The sequence below is a fragment of the Alosa sapidissima genome, chromosome 15 (genome assembly GCF_018492685.1).
Source record: "Alosa sapidissima isolate fAloSap1 chromosome 15, fAloSap1.pri, whole genome shotgun sequence".
NCBI classification, from domain to species: domain Eukaryota; kingdom Metazoa; phylum Chordata; class Actinopteri; order Clupeiformes; family Clupeidae; genus Alosa; species Alosa sapidissima.
The window spans coordinates 4,145,490-4,167,947 of NC_055971.1; the positions used below are offsets into that span (position 1 = coordinate 4,145,490).

At 41.9% G+C, this 22,458-nt stretch overlaps 2 protein-coding genes across 4 annotated transcripts; one reads left to right on the plus strand and one right to left on the minus strand.

The window, feature by feature from the left end:
- The first annotated feature begins 164 nt into the window (after nt 1–164).
- opa3 (outer mitochondrial membrane lipid metabolism regulator OPA3) lies at nt 165–2,532 on the plus strand. The gene is made up of 2 exons (XM_042063887.1): nt 165–365; nt 1,456–2,532. The coding sequence occupies exons 1-2, from the start codon at nt 224–226 to the stop codon at nt 1,785–1,787; spliced, it is 474 nt and encodes a 157-aa protein (XP_041919821.1). The 5' UTR covers nt 165–223; the 3' UTR covers nt 1,788–2,532.
- A 3,500-nt stretch (nt 2,533–6,032) lies between these two features.
- rasgrp4 (RAS guanyl releasing protein 4) lies at nt 6,033–21,644 on the minus strand. Of its 3 annotated transcripts, none has more exons than XM_042063880.1 (17): nt 20,759–21,636; nt 16,171–16,343; nt 15,364–15,469; nt 15,126–15,188; nt 14,807–14,938; nt 14,519–14,660; nt 14,232–14,405; nt 13,756–13,872; nt 13,033–13,308; nt 12,398–12,478; nt 11,863–11,967; nt 11,641–11,750; nt 10,609–10,759; nt 7,563–7,599; nt 7,281–7,415; nt 6,889–7,088; nt 6,033–6,737 (listed from the first exon to the last, which is right to left on the minus strand). In XM_042063880.1, exons 1-17 carry the CDS (start codon nt 20,779–20,781, stop codon nt 6,627–6,629), a joined length of 2,136 nt encoding a protein of 711 aa, XP_041919814.1. In that variant the 5' UTR covers nt 20,782–21,636; the 3' UTR covers nt 6,033–6,626. The 3 variants fall into 3 exon arrangements, 2 of the variants coding, with proteins under 2 accessions (XP_041919814.1, XP_041919815.1); XM_042063881.1 differs by lacking the exon at nt 20,759–21,636 and adding an exon at nt 20,151–20,440; XR_006022986.1 differs by lacking the exon at nt 6,033–6,737 and having other exon boundaries at nt 6,919–7,088; nt 10,556–10,759; nt 20,759–21,644.
- Between the last annotated feature and the right edge of the window lie 814 nt (nt 21,645–22,458).

Genomic DNA, 22,458 nt, shown 5'->3' on the forward strand with positions numbered 1-22,458 from the left:
ATAGGCTACATTGCCTAAACTAACAAATAACAAGCTAATGCATAGTGTAGCCCCCTAAGGCTACAAATGATTTAGTCCATTCTATAGGCCACATGTATAATGGAATTCGAGATTTAACTTTAAGGACTTATGCATATGCATTACGTGATTATTTATTATACGTCATCACGTTATTTCACCTCGCGCATGTCCCGCCTCAGACGGGTACGGTATTTCCGCCAAGATGGTTGTCGGTGCCTTTCCAATCGCGAAATTGTTCTATTTGGGCGTACGGCAGATGAGCAAGCCTGTGGCAAACAGGATAAAAGCAGGGGCACGGAGAAGCGATTTTTTCAAGACTTACATATGTTCACCTCCGGCACAACGTGAGTAAATATCTGGCAGAGAAAACGAAACATGTTGTGTGACAGTTAGGCTAGCACTGGTTACAACCTACGGCAGGGTCAGCGTTAGTGCAACTGTCAGTAGAACCAATCGAAATCTTTTTAAATGGCCGAGAAACCAATCAGGATAGCGACCATGTTAGTGCGTCTGTGTCATAGTTGAATGATAGGTTGTAGGCCCAATGATGTCAAATAGAAAACTCCAATGAGAATGGATTAGGAGGTTTGGAGGCAGGAAGCACTTGTCATTGAAGCTCCTGTGCTTTGCTGTTGAAAGTGCCTTTCTCAACTTCGTTGATTATTTTGATGGTCGGTCGCACTAGGCAGTCTATGATCAGCGTTTCAATTGTTAACATGGACTTTAGCGAGGTTTCAAATGGAATATCCATTTATTGATATTTGAGAGTAAAATTGTTATTATGAATTGAAATACATCTGCAAATGGTTGCTTGTCATATCAGTAACATAATCCACCTCATCCTCTTACCCACTTTTGAGCAACAAGACATATACAGGTTTATCATCTACTGCTGTCATATTACCAGTGCTGTAGTCTACGCAGGACTACGCAATATACCCACTTAAAAAGCATGACCATCTATGTATACCCACTTAAAATTGGCAAGGATAGGTATTACCATTTGGGCTTGATCACAGCTACAACTACATCTCGGTATACCCACTACAGCTAACTAGACTACACCTGTCATATAATGCTCTTTCTTTCTTTAAATAACCCTACCTTCTATGTCAGTCTTTCTCTTTTTCACCAGCATAGAGTATTATTATGTTAGTGATTACATATTATGTAATCACTAACATAATGTACATTTTGGGAAGCTGCATCTTCCTTTTTGATGATGGTTTGTAGTTGCTTATGACACATAGTCGATGACAACTTTTTTTTCAAAACATCCGGGGGGCTGTATGAAACCTGCTAGTGGGCCGGATCTGGCCTGATCTACGCCTATATGTCTATCTAGGCCTACCTCTTTATATATGTAAGATTTCAACTGCGTGTGTACACGCAAATGCCTTTTTTGTTGAACTGTGTTTCATTGTTCAACTGCAGTTTACCACTGGATAGAAATGCGGACCAAGATGAGGATCATGGGATTTCGGGGCTCCACGATCAAACCTCTTAATGAGGAAGCGGCGGCGGAACTTGGGGCAGAGCTTCTGGGTGAGGCCATTATCTTCCTGATTGGAGGAGGCTGCATGATCCTGGAGTACAGCCGCCAGGCTACCAACTCGCGCCGTAAGGAGGACGAGCTTAACGAGACCATCAGCAGCCTGCAACAACAGGTGGGAGAGCTGGCGCTCACTGCAGAGACTCTAGATGCCCAGCTCCGAGAAGTCAATAGGCTGCTTTTGTCCCTCCCCGCACCACAACCCCAAAAGTAACTTCACAGCTGGTTCTGGTCAAGTGGCATTGGGCTGATGTGGAGTCTGTATGTGGAGAAAGGAGTGTGCCACAGTACAGTGCAGCACTGCCATACCGGTAATCTTGTGCAGGTCATGCTGCACACATTCACACCCTGACAACGGTCAGTGCCTACCTCTTGGCTGGAGGCTGGAGCTGAGGGTGACCAGGCCAATGCTGGGTGTGGATGGGCTGATCTATGCCTGATAATGCAGCCTAATGTAACAGAATTTGCTGTGAGTTGTTCTATTTATTTGGCTGAGTGTACTCTGAGTGTCCATTCACAGTTCACAAGGGTGATGTAGTCAACACAGACAATTTCCATCTGGATTTAACTGTAATTTAAAACAAGACTCGTTGACGCATATCATGCTCATGTGCATTTTCAGTGATCTCTATGGAAAATGAAGCATGTGTAATTGACAAAAACATTGTAAATATGTTAATTGCTGTTGTACAATTATTATAAGCATGGGAGGAGTCCCACCTTGGAACCTAAGGTTGCACTCAACTGTAACTAACATGGTTTGTAGGCCACACCACATGCAAACTTGTGTTTGAAATGTAAATATTGATAATGGATTAAATTACACAATTCCCCAACATAAATGTCCAGTGCTGCCTTCACTGTATCAAGTGTTGCTTTTGGCTGAGATGGATGAAAAATATTTTCTCCCATACAGACTCATGTTCGATATTTCAAATAAAAAGAAATGTTATTATTTATTGTTTGGTGCTCAATACATCACTGAAGTAAAAACGGTGTATAGATTTGTACTGTGGTGTACACGGATATGGAGCTAATGTCAAGCGTTTTTTGTCAATCATTTGTAAACATTTCAATTTCAAGCTTTTACAGTTTGTTTTGGAATAAATTGTCAGTCATTATTCACAAACACTGACATTATCATTTGCAAACACAGCTGTCAGACAGTTGTGGCATAACAACAGAAGCAAGCTTTTTTTTAAGCAGTTTATTCACAGTTTATTATTATGCTCTTTATGTAGATTTGTCCAGTAGGCTAGATGTCATTCATTTTTCTCTTAACTTAAATCTCTTGATGGACCTGCAGCAAGTGTAAATAAATGTTGGTGAAGTGTTGCAAAACTGGCGTCCTCCACGGGATGGCAGTGCTGCGCTGGTCACAAAATGTTTGTGCTAGAAAAAACCTTTCACACGCACGCGACCTGGCAACATGATGGATGAAGCTGCATTGGCATCGCTGCGCACTTATTACTCTGATTAGTTAACATACGAGGTATGAAAGAAAAATATCTTTATTTTAAGCCATTCATAAGTGGTATTGATGTATTTTAACTAGGTGTACTGTACAGATTAAATCCAGAGATCTGAGTAAGGCTAGCCTGCAGCTGTGTCTCACCTAGCTAGAATTGAAATGTGAACAGAACGTTAGCCTACTGTAGTACGGTAGGGCATCTAGATAGATTTTATTTGGGACAGAAGGAAGGGATGGGATACTTCTGTAACTGTCTAACTTGCACGGGGAGTCTAGTGTGTGAGTGTGATGAAATGTTGGTGTTTTTGCAACAAGTCCAAACACCCTGAGAGTTTTCAACTAGTGGTCCATGACCCCCTGGTGGTCCGTGAGGGCATTGCAGGTGGTGTCTGACCATGCATCCAATAATTTGAATACTTTTAAAATTATGTCATGAATCATGTATTTAATACCCAGGTTGCTTTGCAGTCAGTATGTGGTCACTGGGTCAGCATGAAGGAATGATGACCAACAGCAGCAGAACATGCATGTGAACCCAATCCAGAAGCAGGTACAACAGACGAGCATTTCAACACAAAATAGTGTGATGGGAAAAATAATTTTATATAGGCAATCTTATATCTTGGAGTGGGATTGTTTGAGTGAAGAGTCAGCGAGCTGTGCTGTTTGACCTTGCACAACTACATTAAGTGCAACCGTATCTTAAAGGTGCAGTCAGGGATTGTACATAAAGTCACATTTGTTTGTGTTTCTGTTCATATTTAAATTTAATTATGAATATGAGCTTTTGTGCCAAAAAACGTACATTATATTTTAACCAAGGTCCAACCGAAACATGGCAGAGAGGTAGCTCACCCCTACCTTCAGTATTTCTAGAGAAATTCCACGCAGGGTATCGTTTTTGTTTGGAGACAGGCTGCCCCTACTTTGTTTGTTTTCAATTTTCGGAGCCTGGGCTGTCAACAGAGACAGGGTTTTTTACAGTGTACTCACAGAATCACAACTCACTTTTTTGAGGAGATGATTGCTGAATGTCACAAAAAATTGTATGGGCTTGAAATTGAATAAAATCCCTGACTGCACCTCTAACCCTTGATTTTTGACTGTTGATTGTGATGCTCTTCATGGCCTGTGGTGGTGGCACTTATCAAAAGAAAATCACATACACTGCTAAAATGTTACACTTTGTTGTGCTTACACTGAGTACACAGTCTTAGCTGTTTGCCTTTTTTCACTTACACAGATATTGTGGTGGATTATAGATGACTTTTTTTATCAACTTTTGCAGTATCACTGTATCCTGATACCATTGGTATTATGGGTGACAGTGTTGTATCGTCAGTTACTTTGTAATACCAACCCTTAGTCGTGTTTTTTGTATTACTGACTAATGACTACATTTTAGCTCACCCAACGGTTTGCTAAGATTTTCTTCTAGTGCTTGCACCTTATTGGATTTTATTCTATAGAACAAGGAAGTGCTGAAATTCTATCTTTGAAAACCAAGTAGTAGGCTTAGACACAATTGTTTTACTTGCTTGAAAATTGTTTTACTTGCTTTGATTACTTGACGGGGCTATATGTAGGTTTTGAGTTGAAATTATCTAATAATAGCTATAGCATTTGAATAAGGTAAAGCATTTGAATAAATAACAGTTTTGACGTAATTTCTAAAATGCCTATGCTCTGTGTTGCCCAGATATCCAGTAAAGGAAACATATAAACCAGCTAGCTTTGGACAGTACTCTTGTAATACCACTGCACCTCAACATCAAATACATAAACGTCTGTGACATAGTGCTATCTTCAATGATCTCTGATATCTCTGGCGGTAACGCTTTAGTTTAGGGAACACAAGTGTATTAGGAGTCTACAAGCTCTCTTTTTTGATCCACACTTATATACCAGTAACCTTACAGCAAGACCAACTAGTAGCTTATTAAGGATTTAGCAATAATTAATGACCTGCTTATTAAGGATTTAACTAGCATGAAATTGTTCAATAAAGACCTAATAAATGTGCAATGATGCTTAATACAGACCTTGTTGAGCATTAATACATACACATATTAGTTAATGTATATCAATGGTGAAAGGAATGTTCCGGAGCAAAAACAACCTAGGGTCTATTTTCAGAATAACAGGTTCAAACTGTTTGAGAGCATTACATTAATTGGTGGAGTTTTGAGCAAGAACGTTGTTTGCATTAACACCAAATTGTCTTACAGTGAAAGCAAAACGGCATACACTCACTTCAAAAACAAACTATTTTACACCACTGACAATGTTCAAAATAGAATGACACACTTTTGTGATAGTGTGGGGAGGTTGTCTACCGACAAATCAAATGTAAACATTGTAAGAATGGTGTGTTTTTAAGCTACCGTAGCTGTCTTCCTGTCGTGGCCACCTTGAAGGAAGGCTTAACAAGTCAATTATCAGATGCAGTGCAAACCACAGTCAATGAACGCGAGAGGAGAGTCGGCTGCTCTCTTTTCACGTTTATTGACTGTGGTTTGTGCTGTTTGCGCTGCATTTGTTAATCATCTTGTTAAGCCTTTCCTTCAGGGTGAACGTAACTTAACATAATTATGCTCTCAAACAACAGTTTGAACCTGTTAGCTTCTGAAAATATACCCTATGTTGTTTTTGCTCCAGAACATTCCTTTAACATAACGACTTGACTGCTCTGACAGCAAGCCGAATGGCTTTCACGGATATGTGAAGGTATCCTTCTCCAATTCCTCACTATGTCAGCTCCACTTATGTCGTCTGTTTTTACGCATCTTGCCTCTTCTGTTTCATAATTGTAATGAACATTTATTTTGCTGAAAGAATATGTGAAAGCCTTATTTGATTCAACTTTCAATATTTATAGGTAAGTAATTGTTATTTATGTGATTGACCATGGTACCACCACTGGAGATACAATCTCTGTTATTGCCTGTGGAAAGTGCTTATTGATGCATTCACATCAAGGTGTCAAAGTAGCCTACACGCTTTTTATTTTCTTAAAACATTCCTTAATGTTATGAATCACAGTGTAAAAGATGCTCATCATCCAGAGTGTCCCATATAAAGCATCGCTTTATCAAATTAATTTCTGCGTTAGCTCTCTAGTGCGCTTCTTGTTGTATATTTGTGTTAGATAAGTTCATGATTTTGATTTGTTTTTTTGTTTTTTTAAATGGATTTTCAAACTCCAGGCATGACACATAAGCCATCTTTTAGTGAGACATGCTTAAGCAGTTCATGAGCCCATGCAGCTAAAAGGGCTGGTTTGGTATGAAGGCAGAAGAGGAGAGACCATGCCAAAGTCTTTGACTTCAATTTCAAAGTGGATATTTAATTCGCTTCAGTTTGGATATCATCCAAACTGTCATAGTCACTTGTGATTTTCAGGCACCAAGGTTAATAATACCCTTAAAAGGGAGTTGAACACAGTTGCAATGAAAAGTGGACTTAGACTTAAGTGTTGAAAATGTTTTCAGTGTACTGAAGAGGCCTCCATGAATTTGGCCCAGGCTTAGAGGTTGCTGAGATGTGTGATGATGTTTTCATTAAGACGCTACTCAAGACAAGTCAGTCAGGTTCCCTGCTTTTGTCCCTCTGAAACCTCAGATCTGCCATCTGCTCTCGTAGTGCGGACTCTGGCAGCGATGACCCCAGTGATCGGCCTTGCCACGTAGAGCTCTAAGACAACAGGTCATTCAAAAAGGCTTTAACAAACGAGCACACTTAAGAGCTTTCACATCTTCATCAAAAACTGTTTCAACTGTTATTTCACTTCAACTGAAGCATGATTACTAATGAACAGTAGATCAACTCTTCCTCAGATACCCACCGTTCTTATCGTGGATGGTGGGGAGTGTGTGCTCAAGTGGTTTTTTCTCCGCTCTTCTACAGGAGTCCAGGTCCCGGGGTCTGTCTGAGTGGACTGGTGAGAGAGGGCTGAGTAGTCGGTCTGACCGTCTAGAGCATGGAGGCCCTTGCTGCCCTCAGAGCCATTGCCTTGTGGGAAAACAAACGCCTCGTCTTCTGAACCTAATTAAGTGGAAATAACAAAGTAAAGGGCCAGTAATAAATCACTACAATGTTTACTGATAATGACATAGGATGTTTAGTAATGTATGTTACAAGAAAAGAAAAGCCACTTGAGCCACTTTCAGTTTGAAATGGCCTCTAAGTTGCATGTTACAGTACTCAGCATCGTAACTAGATGGTATATAGACTCACTCCAACTGTTGCCCTTGGTTCTAAGGTTGGGCCCAGGTGTGGAAGGACAGGAGCCTCCTGATGACAGCTGGAACTTCTTATGGCACTCCATGCTCACCTGGTCCTTGCATTGCTTGTGACAGTTAACTCCACAGTCTGACATTGGTGGGTAAAAGGGGTGCATGATATAAGAGTATATTTATAGTCCCAACCATTTGAAAACACATGCCATAGAACTGTTGAAGATATGTAACTTTAAAACAAATACACTATATTTTTCAAATGTACATTTTGATATTTTACCTTTGCAGTGATATCCTTGCTTAATGACTCCCCAAAGCTAAAAGGATGAAAGAAGAAAGTGTTTAAGACATGTGTAAGTATGCAGTCTTTCATGCTAGTACATTGGCCTTTTTGCAGTAATCAGTAATTTAGTTTGTATTCTGGTCAGGCAGAGCAACATGAACGACATTTGTAGTCATCTCATCACTGTGAGACATTGGTTCTCATTAACAAACCATGAATAGTTGAGATTCAGAATTCACAAGGTTGTCAAAATATCCTTTGGTGTGATTGGAAGACATAAATCCCAGGTACACAGCCCTGGACTGTGTACAAATGCAGGTTTATTGAGCCCACACACACAACAGATTGCTAGAGCACCGTCAGGAGTGATTTGCTGCTCCACATTCAATCCCATGTATTGTACGCTGCTCTAGTGTCCTGTGAGCAAATAGCAATTCTGTTGTACTGCTGTTGTGCTGTTGGTAATGCTTGCACGGTCAGATTAGGGGCCTGTATGCAAATAAACATGGAGATGTGGACTGATTCGCTTCACCAGAATATGCACCAATGGTATTGATATGTCATTGGAGGTGGAAAAGTTTTGGCTCCTTAATAGAGGGGGTTTGACTACCTGCAGTGAAGGACACAGATAAGAGGGTTTCAAAGACCTTGGGCATCAATATCATGATCTTGGCCATGGCAATAAGATTGAAGTTATAAATAGCCTACATAAAACTTACCAAAGTCAAATAATATTGTTACCTAACCAAAAACAGACATTGCATAACCAGTGACAGCTAGACCCTGAGAACCCCAAATCAGACACTTAGGATATATGTTGATGGAAACTGATCAAGCTGTTATGAAATAAATTAGAATATATGAAATGGATATTCCAAACATAATGACTATGACTGCTTGAAAACTCTTGATTATATAAATATGTATAGCTCCATTTTTGAACACCTAGTAGATCAGTGTCTTAGCAGGGTCTATAGTGCCATTGTAATGATATGGAATCCTTTGATCTTTACAGCACAATAGGTAAGTTGTCTATCATTGGCTTTCACAAGGAACTCTTTAGTCCATGCTAGTTTGTACCTAGCCAAATATAATGTAACGTTGGCATATATGTCACCTTATGTGATATTGTAATGGAGAAAAACAATTCTTTCCAGCAGTGGCAGACTTTTTGAAGGGCAGGGGCGAAAAAACAAAAATGGCACATATCTCACGACTTAGGGCCCCAACCCCACGCAAAAAGCTACGATGTATCAAGCATGGACAGAGTATGAGCCACTGGACCCCTGGCCAGAGACATGAAAAGGGCCCAGTCAACCTCAGAAAAGAGAACATAGTAGCGACTTGACGCAGAGGCTTGGGCTTCAGGGCCCTGTAAGCCCTTGTGCCCCTGGTATCAAGTAACCTTAATGAAAAGGAACACTGTGTTATTTCGCCAACCAGACTATAACAAGCCCTCTGATAAAACAAACAGTGAACTAAAATGCTTGAAATTGTTAACTTTTTGCAAACAAACATGTTTTGCTGAACACAATGTAACATGACTTAAAGACAGAAGTGTTGGTAGGTCAGATCTGGAGGGGGGTCCGGGGTGACCTCGCTAGGAAATTTGTGAAATTCTGGCAACTAAATGTACCATTTTTGTGTAATTTGGAACAGAAACAGTAGGGCACCTATAGGGAACCTCAACTTAAGCCCATTGCAAGGACACCTATCAGATATATTTTCCACTGCAGGGGCAACCATTATAATTGTTCTTCAAAAATATTATTTGAAGTGGCACTATAGAGAGCACTGAAACATTTTTCTCATGTAAAGGTCAGTTAATAGGGCACTTTTGAGGGCACTTTAGTGTGTTATTTTCAACCATGGGGACACCAGGGGAGGGGGGGGGGGTCTCCTGTCCCCCTCTTAGTCCGCCAGTCCTTTCCAGTACTTCATGTACCAAAGTTAATACTCAAATATTGTGATTTTATAACACTATCTGTAGCCTACACGTATATTGGTGTTAGAGGCCTATACTGTCAACTTTAAATGCAGTATTGTTGTTTTGCCTTGTAGTGGTGCTGGACTTAATACAGCCTTCAGAACTGTGTAGCAGAAAAAGCCCTAAGTTAGGGAAAGAATTGATCTTGTTTACATAAGAAACAGATTTTGGAGTTGCTCTTTGCGTGTAACTGCCTTTATGGTGCGTAAGTGACTAGTTGCACGCTTTTATGACTTAAGTGCATGGGAGAACATGCCCCCCCATATGTTATGTGGTGAATATATGGTGAAACAGCATTACACTCCTGGAATCACCAGGGAAACCAAACTCAGTTGGCTGCCCTATCACTGAAAAAAAAAAAACAATCAAATGAGGCTATAGTCATCCTGTCATTAGACAGCACTGTATGTAGAGCAGCCAGTTAGCCTTTGGCGTCCCAGCCACACACAAGTCAGATCTCTGCATGTTATGTCTATCTTGTCTCAATGTCTATCTTGTTTTTTGGTGCGTTCACGGTTAACAGTGCAGTTATGATAGGTGGAGATATGGAGTTTTTAGTAACCACTTTAACCTAAACAGCAACTTAAAATGAAATCTGACTGCAGATCAACGTCAAAACAAGCTGGGTAGGCTTCTGAAGGGAAGGGGTTTTATAGCTTTCAATGAAGGAAATATTGTATGCATGTTGTGTGTTTTTTGTCTCGATCATTTTAGTGAATGGAGAGCCTGTTATTCTTTTATTCACTGCTATCAGTATACCTGTGTAAGATACATGTGGCTTCCTCAGAAAAGTTCCCCACACCACACCACTGAACTCAGTGACACCCAAGTGAAGCACTAATTCCTCAAAATATTGCTTAGTGAGTTCTGTACACCCTCAGAGCTTTAGGTATGCTGGTATGAGCCAGACTTATTTCAATTCAACATGCTGGTAAGAAGAAGATAACGATCTTTTATACGCTAAATGTATATTACTTTTTACAAATTAGTAAATAAGACCCACTGAGTATAGAACTTCAACAGCAGCAGACCCCACTGACACACACGAATACCCACAAAGCCTCCACAGGCGTCACAGAAGGTTGGCCTCTTGTAGGTCGTCTCATGGAAGTTGTGCAGGTTGTGGAGGCTGTACCCCAGCTTCGCGCACACAGACATTCCTCTCATGAAATAGGAGATGATCTCTTGTCGACTAATTTCTCCTTTCCTGTGAGAGGATACAGAATTTTTGTCTCTGTGCTGCATAAATATTCTCATTTCCTCTTGTCTGTCACATTGTAAACATAGTCTTCACCAATAGATCCCTTTTGAGTCAATGGTTGTGTCACATAGGGGGGTCATAGGCAGAACATTGTTGGTTCCCACAGACCATCATGTAAAACTCAGGACTTTCTCAGTCTTATAAAAACTTCTCCACATTTCTATAAGTATATATTTTCAGTCGTTTACTATAAAATGCATTTATTTGTTTCAAAACTGATTTCCCGTAGCCTGGAAGCCACCCCGAATTGACCCCGTCTGCAAAATTTGAGTTTGGGATATTCGGTCTGGAGTCGCTCCATTGAAAAGTCTATATGTGCGGTCAAGATGTGTTTGAGCCAATCAGATCGTTCGGTCAGGCTTTATACGGGGATGAATAGATAAGCAGGTGTGTCTGGTCATCCACGTCACCTGAGCATGCTTGACTTTTGTTTACAACAAAAAGTCTCTAGAGAGGCAAGATATTTATATTCCACTATCGCGTCTGTTGTAAAAGATATTGACAACGCAATAACTTTAAAAGACAAAAAGAAAACAGCAATTTAGGTATTTGTTGAGAAGAGGATTTTTTCTCCTTATGGTATTCACATATTTTTTTGCTCTGATTGGTTAGGTCTATCAATTGCGTGTAAGGGCATTTTTCCCATTTTTCCGAAACACGCCTCATAATAAAATCAAAATAGTGTGATAGCAGATTAGAATTTGAGTCTGGCTATACCAGGCTAGGTTTCCTCCTCAAAAACAATATTTAATGTAACATTAGGTAAAGTTCATGAGTCATAATATTTATATATATATATATATATATATATTGTCTTACATATTCACCTGTCAGAATCATGCATGCAGAAGGTGAATGGGAAGTTTCCAGCGATTTTGTTGAAGTCCTCCCGGGATATATAACCATCCATGTCCAAGTCGTAATTCTTCATGACAGACTGCAGGGGACGACAGGGTATTTTATCTAGTCTACTGTCTGGTATAGGAAGTGAAAGCAGGCTGACAGGAACTCCTGTGCAGCAGTGTCTAATAGCTGAGTGCACCACTTACATCCACCATCTGCTTGACGTGTTTAGAGATTGTGTCTGGGTCCAGCCTAGGGGGAGCCCCTGAGCCCCACTCTGCAACTGCAGGAGGCTTCACTGGAGTAGCGGGCTGCCAAGACAAAAGGAAGAACACCGGCAGTGTGACAAAGAGACTGGTGAAGATGAAGATGGATGTTTTTATGCTAGTCTCAAATGATCAATCGAAAACATTACTGGCCCATGTAGGGCCTAGTGGAGAAGGGCATCACTGACACACAGAGCATGAACACAGACTGGAAAGGGATTCACCAGCCAGAGCACGCACACGCCTGTAAGGCCTACACTTTTACAGATTAGTAAGATAACATACACACATGTTGCTGCTGCTCTTGTTTAAGTTCACTTTGAAGACTTTGTTTGTAGGGACTCTGTGGTAGGTAATCTAGAACTGAGGTTGCTGACGCTTACGCTGGACGCCATCTTGATGAAAGATGAAAGGGAACTGTAGGCAGTTATGTGTCAGCGAAATCAAAAAGTGTTTGTATTTGTGCTGTACTGACCTGAATCTTGGGGTTTTTGGGCTCCTTAGCATAGGAAAGTTCATATATCTCATCCTCAGTGTAATATAGGTCAAGGGACAGCTGTGAAAGGAAGGGGATATTCCAACACAGACTTTTTGTTACACATCACTTTACAATCACTCCTGGATTTCACAATGTTTGTGTAATTATTTGTCTTTAGAACTGTTCACACAAAAAACTTCTAGTTCTAGCTAATATGAATGACGACGTCCACACAAACTATAACGATAGCGATATGAAGAACAGCATTGTTGTGGATCTCTTTCAGAGCGATTTTGAGAATGATAAAAAGCCGACAGTCAATCAGAATCCATCAAATTTTAGTCATCACATTCATCAACATGAGGAGAGACTTTCCTTATCGTTGGTCAGTGTATCTTTACAGTCATACCATTATTATAGGTATCATTCCTGGTGTAAACGGCCCTTTACACTCTACACTTTGTCTTTTTTTGATGTCTTAATAATTTAGTTTAATAGTATTTTTCCATTTTTATGTTTTCATGTGTTATTACATCTTCATTGTCATTTAATGCAGACATGGTCCCAAACCCTTGTACTTTTCATATCTAACCACAGAAATAGTCATTCTTCACCAGACATCCACAACTTACTGTTAGTAAGGGTAGAAGGTCCTTGTTGGGGACGAAAGGGATCTTGCACTCATGGATTGCCAGTAGCTCACTGATATTGCTGTACAGATGCTGTAGCTTGCCCAGATTGATCTTATCGTCCTCTAGGTAGTCTGGCAGTGCCTCGTTCAGTGAAATCAAATCCTTCAGGTGCACTCCCAAGATGGGCACCTTGAACCCTGTGCACTCACTGTATACACGGCGATAGTTGCTATAGTTACTACTGGAGGACAGGAGCTCGGTCATTTCACTCAGAGCCTGCAGTTTGAAGGGGGGTGGGGGGGGGGGGGGGGGGGGTATGGGTTGCAAAGAGAGTATGAGCAATATAATATGACATTGATAAAAACAACGTGATTACCAAAGCAACCAGCCCCTCACTTTTCTCAAAATGTTTTTGATGGGTGATATATCCTCTCTCTGCCCTGTTTGTACCATTGGCCATCTCAGTGCTGCTACAGACAGTAAATAGGATTCAGTGTACTTTGTGTGGGCAGACTAAAGAGAGTCAGTGCAAGCCTTTGGAAAAAGTATTGTGTTGGTGCTTTTTATGCTCATCTTCTCTGATTAATTCAGCCCTGTGTTGTATAATAGGGCTGAGGAGGTCACCTTGTTCAAACTGTTCTGTGCATTACATAAATGTGAGCTTGTGAGGTCATTTGTTGTTTTCCCTTTGCAGTGTCCTTTAGCGTCTGCCATATTGCTTACCTTAGTTCCATCTGAGGAGAGCAGACTGGCAGTGTCTTTAAGGCGTGAGATGGAGCTGTGGCAGAGACCCCCTATTACAGCCATTAGAGTGTTAAAATTCTGAAGAGAGCGCAGCTTCTGCTCCAACAGGGAGAAAAGAAAGACGGAAAGAGATACAGTACGAGGTCAAATGCAGCTTTTAGAATGCTAATACAAATGATCCACAACAGAGAATTGATTGAGTTTCTCCATTTTCTTTCATCACATTTTTGCATATGCATACATATAATGTGAAATTGAACTAGAATTGAATTGAAGTGCATTGAATGTTCAGAAGTGACAAAATGTGCAGCTGTGTTAGGCTTTTCGGCTTTGCATGTTAGTGTTTCTGTATGTATGTATATCTGTATGTATGTATGTATGTATGTTTGTGTGTGTGTGTGTGTGTGTGTGTGTGTGTGTGTGTGTGTGTGTGTGTGTGTTTGTGCTAAAGTCACCTGAGCCACGTGTATGAACTTTGTGAAGACCTCAGACCTCTGCTGTGCAGTGTGTCTGTTGAGGATCATAAGCTGCACCCACTGGGAGACACCATTACACAGCATCACTGAGCGCTCCAGAGCAGGGTTGTCCCGCACAGAGCCATGCACCACGTAGCTGCGATAGTCCAGGAACTGTGACGTAAACAGAACACGTCCACACACACACAACATAAAGCTGTAACAGTCAGACCACATCCAATTTGTCAAACGCAAATATGACATTTGAACAAAAGTGGAAGGCTTACTGAGACATTACAGAAGTTCTTGAACTCCAATTCAGTGAGGAGTTTGGCCATGTCTTCAGGCTCCATGTGGTCAAAAAGCAGGGAGACCTTTCTCTTTTTCACAGAGGGAGATGGCACCTGGGGTGTGTTTGCTGAAGAGGTACTGTAACATGTAGAAGGTAAGAATACAATAACACTGTTGAAGGAAAGCTGTGCCATGTACGAGGTTCACAACATTTGACATGGTCTTTTTCACAGATTATTTCGTGCAATATAATTGACAGTGGCGTTCCTCTCTCAGTCACTCACAGGTAAGACGTGTCGATGACTGGGCAGGGTGGGTCCTTCCCCGCTGCCCTCTGCGGCTCCCAGAAATCTCCCATCTGCTCCCTCAGCTGCGGGTCTGCTTCGAACACCACCGGGAACTTACTGACCCACTGCCTGAGGAGAGGACACCAGGGGACAGGTGAGGACAGGACAGGACAGGACAGGCAGAGCGGAGACCAACAACAAGAGGTGAGAAGACTGAAGATATGCTCATTTGAACATGACATGTCATGATATTGTGGCTACATTTCAGCATTACAACACCAGACTTGTACACATCAGTGCCCTTGCACGCACCTACCTGATGAAATGGTAGATCTGTGACCGCTTCAGTCCTTTTTTGTCCACAGGGCAGTCTTCATAGGTGAACAGCCGTCAAGGAACATTAAAGTGTAATAGAAGCTAGCTAGTTCATTCCCTTAACAATCATTCTATGTGCTGGTGAAAACAAGGCAGCTTTGTCTCTGCTGGAGCAGGATTAGGCCCCATGTGATAAATAGTGGGCCAATAACAGTGCATTGTGGGCCAGTGGAGGATATAGAGAAAGCAGTTTATTGGCGAAGGTCGTCGAAGGTACCACCCAGCTGTGCATCATCAGCGTCATATGGACAAAATTGGTCCCTCTGCTCAGTTTCCCATCTCCATCTACACACACACACACACACACACACACACACACACACACACACACACACACACACACACACAATACACAATACACAAATATTCAAAGCAGCATACGGTACATTTTTCCTAAGTGTATATTCTCTGGAAAAGGCACACAGAAATGTTGCATATATTTTTGAGATATACTTCAAAGACCGCATGCAAAAACTGGACACAACAGAAACATGCTGTTGTAGTTTATGGCTCTATAGGTGTACTGAATTGTAGTTCTGGTCTTGTGTGTGTGGGAGAGAGAGACAGAAGTAAGTTGCGTTGTATTTCTCCATTGGTTCCAATGGTTTACACAGCAGTGGGAATGCTTTTGTCTCAGCATGCTAATGAGACGAGGCCTGATTGTGCATCTATACTGCTCCTTTTTCTCATTACCCAGGGTGCTCTCTGTGCTCCTCTCCCGCTCTGTTATCTCACTCATTCTCTCTCATATTCACCACATCAATCACTTACATAATGCGCCTTCTAAAGTGACAATGTGTGCAAACAGGGGGGACAATGCAGCAGGGGGCCTACAAGAGGGTCACCTCTTTGTCTGCCTCTCTCTCTCTCTCTCTCTCTCTCTCTCTCTCTCTCTCTCTCTCTCTCTGTCTCTCTTACACACACACACACACACACACACAACACACACACACAACACACACACAGACATAGTTCAAGTCCCTCACCGAAACAGTGGAGGCAGCGCTGGATGAGCTCATCTAGGCTGGCGGCCCGGATCAGGGAGTTGGGGATGGGAGACTGCAGGGCCTGGCGGATCTCCTGGGGGCTGGGGCAGGTCATCCTCCTCTGCACGGGCCGCCTGCTCTTCAGCCCCGTCACACTCTCCTGACGGGACTTCCTGCGGCGTGGAGAGGGGGAGGGAGGAGTTTGCACTGGTCAGTTCAGTCGTCCATGTCATTTTGTAATATCCACTTCCTATTGCCACAGTATTCCCATCACAGCTGACACAGAGTGATAGAATGAGAGAGAAAGTCAACTTGTCCTGTTGCATCATCTCAGATGAAAGCTAAATGTCGATATGTGGATGGGTGGATATGTGGGTTGTTTTGCTAGACTTGTCAAACGATGCACTTGGTGTATGATTCTGTGTGCTCTTTAACATGCATAATTTCATATGAGCCTGACCAAGAATTACATGGGGCTGTTGTTGGCTGTCTGGAAACAAATCTTTTCCCAAGGTACTATGTGTCATCAGTGATGGGTACCATGTGTGCGAAGTTTGTGTTGTAGAGATTTGTCTGCACCTGTCTCTTTTTTGCTGTAACTGGACCAGCATGTTCGTATTTGTTGATGTGGCGCATGTTTTATTTTCATCTTTTACGAGCCACTGCAATGTTCCCTCTGCGCACTTGCACTCTCTAACCTCTATGTGGCTGGGGGCACAGCAGAAGGACCGTTACTGTTTACTATGGGTGCTGTGTCAATGTCACCAGGAGACGTTTAGCCCAAAACAGTTTCAATTTCAATAACGCCTCACCAGAAGTCTTTTGACAGACACGATTGGCACTGCCATTTGAAGCACTCTCTTTCACACACTCATGACACTCTCTTTCACACTCCCTCTATTTACCTCTTCTTTCTCCTCTACTTGAATTTATTACTCTAATACTCTGGACTGTTTTCATCCATATCGTGACATAAGATAGCGAGACAGCAAGTGGCTACAAGTGTGGAACCATGGAGAGCAGTTATCATGAGTGTAAATACAGCATTGTGGTCTGTGTTCATGGCTGAAGTGGAGACATCACAGTAACAGGAAGTGTACATGTTCAGAGAAGTGGTGACGAGTTCTTAGAATGACCATCCAGCCGTTCCGCTCTCCCTCCTCACTGTCACCATACTCGAAATGCTCATTTTCAATTCTCCCTTGCTACGGTTTGGCCCAGCACACTCTCACATCCCAAATCGGCAATACACCTCTCTCTCTCTCTTTCTCTCTCTCTCTCTCTCTCTCTCTCTCTCTCTCTCTCTCTCTCTCTCACACACACACACACATAGACATTGAGAGTCAGAGGTTCTTCCTCTTCCTTGATACAGCACATTTGACATCATTGCTGTAGAAGTCTATGTGCTGATGGTCAGGATTGCCAGAGAGATTTACCGATGAGGGTACAGTTGGCCAGTTGAGGGTACAGTTGGCCAGTTGGTTCATGAATACCTTTTTTCACATCACAGTAGAATTTTGATAGATTGAAAAAAAAAAGCCAATGCCAGAAACCAAGTGATATTAGAAAATATGAAATCAATAAGCACCTGATTTTGTTTCCCTGCAGGTGCACTGCATGGTAAAATGTCAATCATTTCAATTTCAATTCTGTATGTCTGTCCCTTCACTGCTCACAGAGCCTACACATCTAGCACATAAAAGAACCTGTGTTTGCTTTCTTTTTAAACTGCCTTATAGCTTGTCATGTGGTTTGGGTTAAATGATGACAGTGAGGAAGAGCTTTAAGTTCAGATTGACCAACATGGACGTTGGAAAAGATGGCTTATTTGCATATGTAACAATCATGGGAAACTTGAATCTAGCCAGTCCAAATGAAGTCTTCCAGGCCACTAGTTATGCAGTAGTCATGGTGTGATGTATGTTTGTATGTATGCATTGTGCCCTCCTATTACCATAAACTCAACTTTGACAGACATACTGATAAATGCAGCCCCATGCAAATGTCCTGCATCCTCTGAATTTGCATGCATCAAGTCATGTCAATAACAGCATCTAAACCCCCCTCTCACTATGCTCTCTCTCTCTCACACGCTCTCTCTCTCTCCCTCTCACACACACACACACACACACACACACTCTCTCTCACACACAAACACACACACACACACACTCTCTCTCTCTCACACACGCACACTCTCTCTCTCTCTCTCTCTCTCTCTCTCTCTCTCTCTTACACACGCACATGAACACACAGACAGAGCATTCAGTTGCAAACCTATGCAAATTAAATGTTTCTAAACTTTGATCAACATGTCATGGCTACTTCTATATTGCGCATAACCGAAAATGTGTTTCCTCTTGAATTGTAGATTTCAATTCAGTGTGAACCGTGAACCTGTAAGAACACGTTAGGAACAGTTTCACTTGGGTGAACGTGTTTGCCATTCAAAACCACCGCTTGTCACTGGCTTTCCCTGCATTTAGTCCTTCTCTCATCTTCTCTGCCCTCCTTGCTTGTCCCCTTGCCATTACCCAATTCGTGTCTTTCACAGAACAATAACTTCTCCTTTCTCTTTGGAAATCCCCCACTGCTTCCCCTCCTTTCCTCACCACATTACCCGGTATTTTACACACAGTTCCTGGCTAGATCAGCTCCATTCTCCCCACCTCCCACCTCCCACTGGCACAAACACACGCACACACCTTCTGTCGTCATCACTCACACATTGGACAGTTAGGCAACACACAAATTCCTCTCCTTTCTCTTCATTAATTGATGCCTGAATCATTTGAGGACATCCATTGGAGGCAGCAGTGCCTAATTTAGCCCAGCAGATATTCCCTGTGTGTGTCCAATTAAGACCTCCCCATGCTTTCATCTCTGGTGAGCAGCAATCAAACACACAATTGTGAAGATCTATAGGTTCTTGTATGGGTAGTTCATTACTACGGTACTTCACTGGCTTTATGATCCCATTGAGAAGTCCCAGAATGACTGAAGTATTTTGGTTGGAGTTGAGCTGAGGGCCTACTGTTTAGCCTGTATGTTACAGGGGATGACTAGCTTCATTATCAATACAATGGACATGCGCCTAACATAAACTGATCCAAAGAATGGATTGATGCAATGCTAATTATGAAACTGTATTTGATCCGGCCTGATTTTATCTGTTTTAAACAAGAGTTCTGATCAAATAAACCATTTATTTGTTAAAATGTACAAACCATTTTTTCTTTAAACATGGTTGGGGGCACGATTTTCTAATTTCCAAAGGGGGGCCTGTCATGAAATGTTTGGAAACCGTTTGGAGATACAGTATTGCCACTTTATCCTGGATCAAATATACCTGTGAATTTAAGTCCTTGTAATGTATGTGTATTTAAAGGTAGATAGGTATACTTTATGTGTCTGGCAAGTCTGAATTGCTCAGATTCCACATTTTGTTGTCTGCTGGTCCACCTTAAAAAGCTTGTCACACTAGACTACCTTAACACCCACACAAGTTCTCATTTCCAAGCAATCTGATAAGATCACTGTAATACTTCAACCAGGTTAAAAAAGGCAAAATAAATCATTCAATTTCAACTATGTGTAATTCAAAAGATGTCATAAAATGTTATAAAGTATAATATAAATATTTTTAGGGTAGACAATATCAAAAAAAGTGTTTTGATCAAAAGCCATTTTCTGCAGTGGATTAGATTCAACTGTATTTGGGCAATAGATAGAACATTCACTTTCCCAACTTAGACATCATTGCTGTACACCTGTCACCTGGCCAATCCGCTGCCTATAGCCTGGTCCTTACTACAGTATGGTCACTCTGCCCTCTCTGCTTTGTCTGTGGACATAACTCATCCTGCTGTTTCAGCTGCATCATATACGTACATACTGTACACACTGCTTTCTACATTAACAACTTGTTTGATGGTTTGTACAGTCTGTTCAAACTTACAAAACAAAAAAATCTGTCTTACCTTAAATGGAAGATTCAAGGAAGGAATAGAGCCAAGCCACCATACCACAGACACAAACACAAGGACGTGTGTGAGTACTGTAAATATAGACTGTTTTACGGCACATAACCACAGTCGGCCGTTGGATATGTAGGTCAGGTGTATTATCCTCTCCAAATGAATTCTGCTATTCTAATACAGATGTCAGAGGCATAAATGCAATGCATAGTGCAGCATAAGGTCATTGATGTCTACCATGCCTACTAAATGATGCTAAAAGTTGTGTGTCACACTCTCAATATGTATAGGCACAGACTTTTTGTTATGGTTAATACCTCTATTTAGGTCTGGTGACCTTTGAAGAATAGAAACCAAAACACACCGAAAATTCTGAAGAAACTGAACAGGAACTACAGCCCTCACAAAAATAACCACAAGACATCTAGCTGCAACCAACTGCACAACTCCAGTTTGCTCTGCAAATGCTTAGCCTACTTGCTACCTCCATATGATAGATTACCAGTCCGTACACACACTCAGTATGAGCCTCTAGAATGTAGACATCAATATAGAATGCAGTGGTCAGAGAGACACACATGGCATTCATGCACCCCTCTCCTCTCGTTTACCTCTTGGCCTCCTTGCGGATCATGGTGAGTGTCCCCTCTTCTCAGCACTGTGTTAGAGCAGTGATCCCTCCAGAGCATCTGTTGAAGTCCTGCTCCTCTATGGCTCCATGGGGGAATCCCTGTCTCTCTGACGGTGTGTCTGCTTCCCTTTCTGACACACGCTCTCTTTTTGTGGCCCAAGCGCAGACGACACACCGCAAACCTTCGCTAGGAGCGCCAAGCTGTGCAAAGTCGAGCCACTTCAAAACTCCCGAGCGCTAAACCACCCAGCTGTCAGTCGATCAAAGCAGTCTCCACCTCAGTTTCTCGACTGTGCTTGTCAAATGTGCAAAAATGTCCCGGGGGAAAAAAATCGTCTAGACAACCAGTTTTTCTAAATGTATGGAATAGCTTTGTACAAGGAGGAAATGTTGAAAGATAAGCCATGAAAAAAAAAAAGTTATTAAAATAATCAAGAAGTTTGTAAAAATAAGTCAATTGCGTGTTGAAGAGAGGAGCTGCTCCTGACAGATAAGGGGAACTGTCATCAGACTCTGCAAAAACCTGCTTGAAATGGAGAGGGAGGGTGCAAATGAGTCTGTGCTTGTGTGTGCGTGAGGAGAAAGAGAGTTCTGGTGAAAGAGAGAGAGAGAGAGAGAAAGAGGACTGTCATGACATGTTAGAGAGTAAGACCAAAATGGTGAGACACTTTTGCTTATTCAAATAGAAACTATGTTGTGCTTACAAACCTGGTCTTACCCTCTGGGCCAAAGGTGAATCAAATCATTCTTTTTAAACAAGCAAGCTGCATTTCCACCTTGGCCATTTTCATTGTATATCACCTCTTCCATTTCTCACATCCATCTCTAAGGACTTCACTTCCCTTTCATTCCACCTTTCCCTCTCTTTCTCTCTCCCCCTTTCTCTTCTCCTTTCAGAAGTGCTCTCCCTCTGCAGGGATGGCCGTTGGTGTACAGTGGGAGCAGTGTATGCGGGGCTGAATCCCTGAGCGTGCAGCTGGGGGCGTCCACTGAAAGGCTGCCTTGTTCCCAGTGGGCCAGCGGAGGATGGTCGGCTGATAGGGTAGACTAATGCCTCTGTGATGTGGGTGGGGGGGGAGGCATTATGGTGGGAACCTGTGGCTGTTTGTGAGGGTGAAGTTGTGTTCACACACAGGTGGGACTCCTCAGTCAGGAGGGCTCGGGCGGGAGGGGTGTCTGTCAGCTACACGCAGGGATGTGAATGTGTCAACTGTTGCCTTTCAGGATGAGTATACGAGCAGTGAGTGAACACAGTGTTGGATTCAGCCACCATGTCAAATTGAATAGCAGACAAATTGAGCAACTGAACCTCAACCAAACAGGTAACCATGTCTTAGATATATTATAGCCCCAAAATACATGAATCCCTCTTGGTGTTTTATTTAGAATGTTTAATTCTGTTTAATGACCAATTGCCTAAAATGTGGTGATTTACATTCATCAACCAATTTCAATTTGATCTTGAATTCATCTTGAAAGACCTATTTACATATGCATTTCAAATAAAACTACTTCAGACATCTGACAGATGGCATCTAATGAAGTCCCTGATCTAATGGCATCCAATGTAAAATCCCTGTAAAATCTTAGATGGTAAGAGTGCTTTCGTGCTCATGCCTTTGTAGGTTGGTCTTTTACTCATCATGTTCTCTTTTATTTTCCACTGCGTGCTGTGTAAAC